This window comes from Elephantulus edwardii, unplaced genomic scaffold, assembly GCF_000299155.1.
Source record: "Elephantulus edwardii isolate Elephantulus edwardi_28Jun2011 unplaced genomic scaffold, EleEdw1.0 scaffold00357, whole genome shotgun sequence".
Classification (NCBI taxonomy): domain Eukaryota; kingdom Metazoa; phylum Chordata; class Mammalia; order Macroscelidea; family Macroscelididae; genus Elephantulus; species Elephantulus edwardii.
Window position 1 is genome coordinate 1505994 of NW_006400107.1, and position 10329 is coordinate 1516322.

General features: G+C 38.3%; 1 protein-coding gene and 1 pseudogene across 1 annotated transcript in view; both read left to right on the forward strand.

Annotated features, from left to right (window-relative positions):
* RNF103 (ring finger protein 103) overlaps positions 1-10329 on the forward strand; it is a 37432-nt gene that overhangs the window by 8129 nt on the left and 18974 nt on the right. The window contains exon 2 of the mRNA XM_006902014.1: positions 618-757. Coding sequence (XP_006902076.1) covers positions 618-757 — 140 coding nt within the window. The remainder of the gene's footprint in view (positions 1-617; positions 758-10329) is intronic.
* Positions 4473-5189, forward strand: LOC102862667 (annotated as a pseudogene).

The window sequence follows — 10329 nt, forward strand, 5'->3', positions numbered from 1 at the left end:
AAGGATTCTGAGGCTCCGTCTAACATACTTTGGACATGTTGTGAGGAGAGACTGGTCCTTGGAGAAGGACATCATGCTTGGGAGGGTGGAGGGACGGTGCAGTAGGGGAAGGCCCTCTATGAGGTGGATTGATTCAGTGACTGGGATAATCAGGATGGGAGTATCGGAGACAGTGCGATTGGCACAGGACAGAGCAGAGTTTAGGGCTGTTGTACATAGGGTCGCTACGAGTTGCAAGTGACTCGACGGCATATAACAAACAACAATGGCCTGGTGGTAAGGAATTGCACTACCAACACAAATGTATATAGTTTGAATCTACTAGCTGCTCCAAAGGAGAAAGATGAGCACTTGCCTCCTGTGAGATTTTACTTCCTCTGAAAACTCACTGGAGGGTCAGCTGTGTGTTCTGACTTATGATGCCCAACTTGTAACTCTATAGTTTATTATACAAGAATACTAACTCCAGAGGAACTTGACACATATTTTTGTTATTAGGTGCTTTTGAATTGAATATAACTCATAGCAACCCTATGAACAACAGATTTCTAACAGTATAAGATGTAGTTAATCATTGGCCTTTCCAAATCTTACTGATGTTCTTTTTCTTTGTTCAGGTGACTTGATGGAGGGCGAGCTCTATTCCGCTCTTAAGGAAGAGGAAGCATCTGAATCTGTCTCTAGTACCAATTTCAGTGGGGAGATGCACTTCTATGAGCTTGTAGAGGACACAAAAGACGGTATCTGGCTCGTTCAGGTAACAGAAATAGTGGCAGTTCTAGTTAATTTGAGAACTCTTAAGAGAGATATTATTTTTACCAAAATGATAGTCACCAACCCTTGATATATGTACTTATAATGTTATGATATATATACTTATGATGATACATATACCTAGTTCTCAGGAGGAGGCTCTAGTGCCCTCTTAAGAGATGTTTTGTGACCAAGGGAAATGAAAAATTGAAGAGTAGTAAAGAGGAACTCTTGGGGAAAAGGAGCTTTTTAGTTTGTTTTGTTTAGAATGAGCAGATGCAAATCTGTTTTAGTTTTCAAGTCTTCATTAAAGTGACACACATAGATACTCTTGTTAGTGATTTGTCCTGTTTTCTCTAAATTGCTGTTAATCCTAGTTTTAAAATCACTGTCTAATTAATTTTTGTATTGAAAGAAGTAACCATAAAATAAAAGGGATTCTTTGTAAAAAGACAACTTTGTTTCTATAGAGAAAGAGCTGCTGTGAAAGATTGTTGTTAGATTCTTTGAAGTTGATCCTGATTTAGTAACCCCATGTGACAGAGTAGAAGTACCCTACATGGGTGTTTGATGCTATAATTATTTTTTTTAATGCTATAATCTTTATAGAACCAAATCACCAGGTCTTTGCCCCTCAGAGCCACTGGATAGGTTCAGAGCATCAACTCTGTGATTCAGAACTGATTGCTTAACTGTTGAATTACCAGTTTTTTATTCTTTTACTAGTGACAGTGATGAGAGTTTTATTTCCTCTGGGTTAGAACCAATTTGGTGGTTCCAACACCAACAGTTTAGCTGTCCAAGTCAGCTTGATTAGTTCATTATTTTTCTAGAATAGGTTGACAGTCTAAATTGTTTATCTTTTTTTTGGTTACAAGCATGTAACATGACCGTTGTTGTTGTTGTTGTTAAGAAGAAAAAGACAGACCATTGACATGTATTATTCAGAAAATAAACTCGTTTTGAGTTGGAGAATAGAAAAATTACAAGGAACATGAGATGAATGAAATAAAATTTAAAAATGTTTATTTATTTTCGTAGTCATGTTAAAACAAGCTTGGAAGCAGGAGTGGTATCCACTTCCATGATAGCTTGCCTCCGGAAACCCTGTGAACCTGGAGAGAGGATGAAAGTCACACAAGTGTTGAGGACTTTCGTTCATAGGGTTGCTATGAGTCACCTATGACTTGACAGCACTTAACATCAGAGTAAGTAGGATCCTAATTTTCATGGAAAGCTTCTTCCTGTGGACTTTATAATCTCTAAAATGAGGTGAACAGAACTTTTTTCATTTTCAAGGTAGGAAATATGTGACATCTTTAAAAGTAATGCAATACGTAATCTATGCAAACCCTAAGTTCTCTTTTTCTAACAATTTTAATATTTTCCATCTTGTTTTATTCCTAACCTAAATTCATTAATTAAATACTACTGAGTTTGGTTTTGGTCCATCACTCATCCTCATTTTGTTGTTTTGCTTACAAAGTTCATATACATTATGTTTCACATGATTCTTCGTTCACATTGTGTTTCATACATTCATTCTCATGCATTGTTTTATAAAATAAATCACCATTGGACCTTGTCCATCATTACCCTTTTTGCCCAGATCCTTCCCATTTACATCTCCCCCTCTACCCTCCAAATTGTGCAGCCCTATCCTTACCCAACTACTCCCATCCTCTCCCTCACTGAGTTCCTGTGCATGTATTAATAGTTATCCTTCTATTTTTATAGTAATGGTCATATGCAGTATTTGTCCTATGAGACCACATTTGTTCACGTAGCATAATGCTCTCCAGGCTCTTCCAAATGACATAGTATTTTTTGAAATGGTTGCTCCTGAATACTGCATAGGATTCCATTGTGTGAATGTACCACAATTTCTCAATCCATTCATGTATGTTTGGGTATTTGGGCTATTCCCATGTTCTTGTGATGGTAAATAATGCTGCTGTGAACATTGATGTTCAAATTTCCATTTGTGTGTCAGTTGTAACTTCCTTAGGGTATATTCCTAGTAGTTGAATAGCTGGGTACCCATTTTAATGATTTTGGAGTTTATACACATATAGTCAAGTTTTCCAACATTCAAGCTATGTACATGCCATGCTCCAATTAAAAGCGATAGTTGTCATTGTGTTTCCTCATTTTGACTGACTTCCAATCTGATCTCTACCACTACTACTGTAATTATCCACATTTCAGAGGCCTGTTATTTAAGAAGTGGATGGCCAATCCTGCTTCCTTGCTATCAAACAATATCATTAATATCACATGCAAGCAAAATACTGCTGAAAATAATTCAAAACCAGCTAGAACAGTACACAGATAGGGAGCTAACAGAAGTTCAAGCAAGATTTACAAGACGTGTCGTTCCAGGGATATTATTGCTGATGTCAAATGGATCCTGGCTGAAAGTAAGGAGTACCAGAAGAATGTTAATTTATGTCTTCTTGACTATGCAAAGGCATTTAACTCTGGATCCTAATAAGTTGTGGCTGACATTGAGAAGAATGGGAATCCCAGAGCACTTTATTGTACTCATGTGAAACCTATATCTAAACAAGGAGGCTGTTGTGTGAACAGAACAAGGGAACACTACATGGTTTAAAATTAGGAAGGGGAGTGCATCAGGACTATATTCACTCTCCATACTTATTCAAACTGTATGCTGAACAAATTATTTGAGAAGCTGGATTCTGTGAAGAGGAATGTGGCATCAGGATTGGAGGGAGACTCATCAATATCCTGCATTAATGCAGATGGCATAACTTTGCTTGCTGAAAGTGAGGAATACTTGAAGCACTTGTTGCACAAGATCAAAGTATACAGTCTTCCAGTATGCGTTGTATCTCAATGTCAAGAAGACAAAGATTCTTAGCACAGGACTGATAGGCAACATCATGATAGATGGAGAAAATATTGGAATGGTCAACAATTTCATTTTACTTGGATCCACAGTTAACATCCTTGGTATGTACCAGCAGTCAGGAAATAAGATGTACTGTACTGGCAAAGTCCGAAGGGCCTCTCCAAATTATTGAGTAATGATGTCAGTGTGAGGACTAAGGTGTATCTGATTCAAGCCATAGTCTCACTTGCTATGCATCTGAGAGCTGGACAATAAATAGGGATGTCAGAAGAATGAATGCCTTTGAGCGAGCTGTGGTTTTGGAGAAGAGCACTGAACATCCCATGGACGGCCAATAGAACAAACAAGTAAGTCTTGGGGGGGGGTGCAGCCAGAGTGCTCTTTGGAGGCAAGAATGATGAAACTTTGCTTCACGTACTTTGGGAATGTTGTTGGAGGGGCTAGTCCTTGGAGAGGGATATGATGCTCAGAAAGGCGGAGAGTCAGCAAAGAAGAGGAAGACTCTGGACCAAGTGGATTAACACAGTGACTGCTGCAATGGGCTCTAGTGTGTCAGGTGGTGTGAAGATGACACTGGATAGGACTGTTGTTCATACTGTTGCTGTGGGTTGTACTCGATGGCAGCTAACAACGGCACATGCACTTAGTTTTGAAAGTAGGAAAACTTTGTTATTTAAATAGTAAGAAATGTGGAAAATACACATAGCACAGAACTCCTGTTGTTCCAAGGAGTTAAATAAGCCTACATGTTGTTGAATGAGGGCTAAAAAAGAGATATGACAAATGTTCTAACCAATATTAAATTTTACCTTTAAAAAGACAATGTATGACTCTGTAAGGCAATGGTGATGGCGGCGGCGAGAGGATGAACAACAAGTTCGACGCTTTGAAAGATGATGACAGTGGGGATCATGATCAGAATGAAGAAAACAGCACACAGAAAGATGGTGCGAAGGAAAAAACAGAACACGACAAGGGTCAGAGCAGCAGCAAGAGGAGCTGTCGCCCTGGACCAGCAGAGCATCCCCTACAATACAACTACACCTTCTGGTATTCCAGGAGGACCCCTGGCCAGCCCACCAGCTTACAAAGCAATGAGCGGAACATCAAGCAGATCGGCACCTTTGTGGAGCAGTTTTGGAGGTTCTACAGCCACATAGTATGTCCTGGGGACCTGACAGGCCACAGTAACTTCCATTTCTTCAAAGAAGGAGTTAAGCCCATGTGGGAGTATGATGCAAATAAAAATGGTGGCAAATGGATTATCCAACTACGGAAGGCTTGGCCTCCTGTTGCTGGGAGAACCTCATCCTGGCCATGTTGGGGGAGCAGTTCATGCTTGGGGAGGAGATCTGCGGGGCTGTGATCTCTGTCTGGTTTCAGGAGGCCATTATCTCAATATGGAACAAGACTGCCAGTGACCAAGGACACACTTTGGCAAGTGCTTAATCTACCTCCCCACACCCTTATGGAATACAAAACCCACACTGACAGCATCAAAATGCCAGGCAGGCTGGGCCCCCAGAGGCTCCTTTTTCAAAACCTCTGGAAGAGGTCGTGACCCTCTCCCTTTCTGAATGGCACCATCACTGAAGCTGGTACCATCGGAGTCTCTTATCTTGTTGGCGTGCTACCCGGAAGAGCCTTCTGTCCTGGACAAGAGGAGCTGGAAGAGCATTTGATGTTTTAAGAACAGACTAACACGCAGCAGCTACAACCACTGCTGAGATCGCTTAATAAATGGTGCTAAACTGAAAAGGAAAAAAAAAAAAAGACAATGTATTTTGCATAAGTATTTTTTTAAAAAACGTTGAAAATATTTTAATTTTTTTCACTGTTATACATTTTCTTCCCCTTTCCCTTTCCCTAGCCCTTTCCCCAAGCATGCCCTGTAATGCACTTTGTTCCAGATTGTTGTCGTACATGTAATGCCTAATCATATATTCCTTTCAGACAGTTCTTTCTCTCATCTGATTTAATGCTGTGTTCATTATCTATCCTCTCTTCTTCCATTGTCTCCCCAAACCTCTCCTATCTGTCCTATTTTGTAACAGTGGTGTTATATATATTTCACTCAGCATAATGTCCTCCAGGCTCCCCCATGTTGTGTAATGTTTTACAAGTTAATTGTTTTTCAGTTCTGCATAATATTCCATTGTGTAAATGTACCATAGTTTTTCTATCCATTCATTTGTTGATGAGCACTTGGCTTGCTTCCATCTCTTTGCTATTATGAATAACACAGCAATAAACATGAGTAAGCATATAAAAAGATATAAAAATATAAAAAAGAGAGTGAATTTTGAAATACATTGAATTGATAAAGTTTATGTCTAACTGGGACCAGGAACACTCCTGCCAGTTTGTTGCAGAAAGGACTTTTCAGTACACTATAATAAAAAGAAAATAATTGGCACCTTTATGAAACTTGTGTAATCAGAAATAGAAGACTGAGTTAATGGGAAAAGAATGGATAGATAATGAACACTTCAGTAGAACAGATGAGGGGGGAAATTGAAAGGGATATATGATGAGGCATTATATTTATAACAGCCATCTGGAGCAAGGGGTACATTGTGAGGTGGGCTTGGGGGAGGAGAAATGTAGAAGGGGGGAAGGAAATGAACAACAATGAATAAAATAAAACCCTTAAATTGCATTTAAAAGGACCTGTTTTCAAAGGTAGTCTGAGTTCTTGAAACTGAAATAATATAAAACAAGATTTTAAAAAAGAAAAACAGCTTAAAATAATTCAGTTCACATATTTTATGAACTCAAATGAGCTGGGTATGATACTAGTTGCAGGAGTTAATGATGTTGAACAAGTGTCAAGACTCTTTTAGACAAGTCTGAGCCAGGGTGATAGGATTACTTCTTCACTTGCAGCCTGGACCTGGGGCTGGTTTCTTCTCTCGTTTTTGGGTTTGGGTTTTTTGTTTTTTGTTTTTTTCCTTTTTTTTTTTTAAGGAAAAATATTTTTTCTTTATTGTTGACTTTCAACAGTTTGTAGTTATGGATCTCTTTGGTTTTATTTCTTAGATAGACAGGTTAATGTTTTCATCATACTTTGGAAGTTTTTTTGTTTTATTTTTAATTATTTTAATGAAAGTTTACAGAGACTTGGGAGGGATTTCCATTCATTCATTGTTGCACTTTTCTCCCTGCCCACCCTTCCCCCTCAGTTCACTCTTCTCTTTGAAAAGTAAAAGAAAAATTCTTTCCTTGTTACACAGTCCCTCTCCACAAGTCTACTCCACTATGCAGCCTTCGTTCTGGACCCCTGTCACAACAAGGCATTTTGCATAATTTATCCCATCTTTCAATCAGTCTCCTCCCAACCCCAATGTCAGTCCTGTTTTACAACAATGGCATTATGCAGTATTTGTCCTTTTGTGACTGAGATATTTCACTCAGCATAATGTCCTCTAGGGTCAACCATTTTGTGTAATATTTCATGGGTTCCTTGTTTTTCAATGCAGCATAGTATTCCATTATGTGAATATACCACAGTTTCTCTATCCGTTCATTGTTAGTTACTTCGGTGGTTTCCAACTCTCTGCTACAATAAACATGGGTGTGGATATATCTGCTTAGGTGGCAGTTATGGTATCTTTGGGTTATATTCCCAGTAGTGGAATTGCTGGGTCAAATGGTATTTCTAGTTGCAATTTTCTGAGAAAGCACCATACAGCCTTCTATAGTGGTTGCACCATTTTACACTCCCATCAACCATGAATAAGGGTTCTAGTTTCTCCACAACCTCGCCAGTATTTGTTTTTACTGTTCTGTTAAATTTTGCTGTTGTTACTGGGGTGACATGATATCTCATAGTTGTTTTAATTTGTATCTCTCTTAGAGCTAGGGATTTTGAACATTTCTTTATGTGTTTGTTTGCCATCTGAATGTCGTCTTTGGGGAAGTGTCTGTTTATATCCTGTGCCCATTTTTCAATAGGGTTTACCTTTATCTTGTTGTGGTGCTCGAGTATTTTTTAAATTCTAAATATAAGTTATAATATTTTACTTTGTCATCCTGTGCTGCCTTTTGAAATCTTCTGTTCAGCTCTTTAGTATCTTGAATTCTTCCTACTGCTTTGGCTTCTCGGCGCTCCAGTGCAATATTCAGAGTTTCTTCTGACATCCATTTTGATCTTTCTTCCTCCTCTGTCCTTGTAATGACAGTTTGCACTCTTCCTGGATGATACACTTGATATCCTCCCACAACTCATCTGGTCTTCACTCATTAGTGTTCAAGGCCTCAAACCTGTCCCTGAGTTGGTTCTGAAATTCAGGTGGGATAGACTCAAAGTCATATTTTGGTTCCCGTGGACTTGGTTTAATTTTCCTCAGCCTCAGCTTGAACTTGCATATGAGTAGTTGGTGGTCTTTTTCCACAATCAACTCCTGGCCTAGTTTTCACAGCTGATATTGAGTTTCTCCAGCGTTTTTTTCTGCAAATATAATTTGATTCTTATTCATACCATCAGGTGAAATCCATGTATATAACCTGCGTTTATGTCTCTTTAAAAACGTATTTGCACAACCTAAATTTAAAAAAAAAAAAAGCTTCTGTAAGGGAGATGAGGTCGGGGAAAGGCAGTATCAAAAAATTGTTGATGTCAGATGGGTCTTGGCTGAAAACAGAGAATTCTAAGTTCTTAAGTAAACACTACAGTATCTAATAAACTAAAAAAAAAAAATGTATAACAGAACTACAAGAATTTCTATCCAGAGAAAGCATGTTATAATAGAATTTCTAAGAGAAACACAGTTAAAAGTCTAATTTGTAAGAGACATTTTAATAGAATTCCTCAAAATTGTTCTAAAGCATGTATTTTGGCAACGATCTTTTCCTCTAAAATGAACTAGAGATGAGTGACAGAACTGCAGCCTTTGGGCTGAGACAACCCCAGGAAATCTCACGCTCTCCAGTTCACTGCTGGGGACGGTAAGCCTCTGTTCTCCCACAGAGAGATCAAGGGCATTAATACCTACATGATGCACTTATTTTGAGAATGAGTAAAATGAAAGTTACATACAAACACACAGTTTCCAGCTATTCAATAAACACCAGCTATTATTAGCAGCAACACACTACATTTAAATTACTTTGGTTATAAATTTTTAACTTTCCAGTGACAAAAGAACTAAAAGGAAATATGCCATAATGTGGGCATTTACCACCCACAAAACTGAAAATCATTTGGCAACACTGAGGTATCATCTGTCTTAAAGGGAGGGAGCTGTGGTCTATAAGGAACAGACATGCTTGCTTCGGCAGCACATACACTAAAATCGGAACGATAAAGGGATTAGCATGGTCTCTGTGCAAGGATGACACGCAAATTTGTGAGGCGTTCCATATTAAAAAAAAGTGGGGGTACAGTAGATTCTGAGAGGGGGTGTGAGGAAGAATAATGGCTAGAAGACAACACCTGGAAATAATTCTTCAGAACAAGTAAAATAATTTTCCTAAGAACAGTGGGGTCAAACTGGGGAACAGTCATTAGGCATGGTTGCTGTCCTATTCAGTGAAAACATTGCAGTCTCTCTCATATTTCAGTTGTTTAAAACAACTTTAAAATAGAACAGTTTATAAAACTGCTCCCTCCCAAAATTCTCTTCCAATATATCTGATATTAAAAATGGTAGAAAAAGAAAAAAAAAACATATTTGCAATGAATAAGTCATTGATTGTGCAAAATTCAATCATTCTATCTCCAGCTCCATTTCTGTCACAAGTCCATGTTTTCCAACTACTGAATCTTCTTCTCTGTTCCCAACTTTTGTATTCCAGTCACCCGTTATTATCAATGCATCTTGATTGCATGTTTGATCGATTTCCGACTGTAAAAGTTGATAGAAATCCTCTGTTTCCTCTTCTTTGGCTCTGGTTGTTGGTGCATATATCTGAATGATAGTGATATTCGCTGGAGTTCCTTGTATGCATATTGATATTATCCTGTCACTCACAATATTGTATTTCAAGACGGATCTAGAAATGACTTTTTTTAACTATAGAAGCAACCCCATTTTTCCTCACCTTTTCATCTCTGGAGTAATATATCATATGATCGTCTGACTCAAAATGCCCCATACCAGTCCATCTCATTTCACCAATGCCTACTATATCAATATTTATGTGTTACATTTCTTCCTTAACAATATCTAATTTTCTTACATTCATGGTTCTCACATTCCATGTTCCAATCACTAACGTCTACAGCTGTTCCTCTTCCTTTGTATTTCCATACTTGAAAGCTCCACCTCAGTTGCCCTTTCTGTTACTCTACATGTATATAGGGGTTTTCAGAGGCCTGCTATTTCGGAAGTGGATGGCCAGTCCTTCTTCCTAGTCTGTCTTAATCTAAATGTTCAGATTTAGAGAAGTGTCCGACAGACAAAAATTTTGCAGAAAAAGTGAAAGATATATCCCTTATTGTGGAATTAACCATTAGTTTCAGGCAGTGCGGGATGACAAAGTAAAATATTACAATGAAATATGCAGGGAGCTGGAGTCAGAAAATCAAAAGGGCTGAGTTCGCTCAGCATTTCTTAAGCTCAAGGAACTGAAGAACAAATTCAAATCTTAAGTTGCTATAACAATCAAGGATGCTTTAGGCAGAATATTAAATGATCCAGGAAGTATTAAAAGAAAATGGAAAGAATATACTGAGTCACTGTATCGAAAGGAATTGGCAG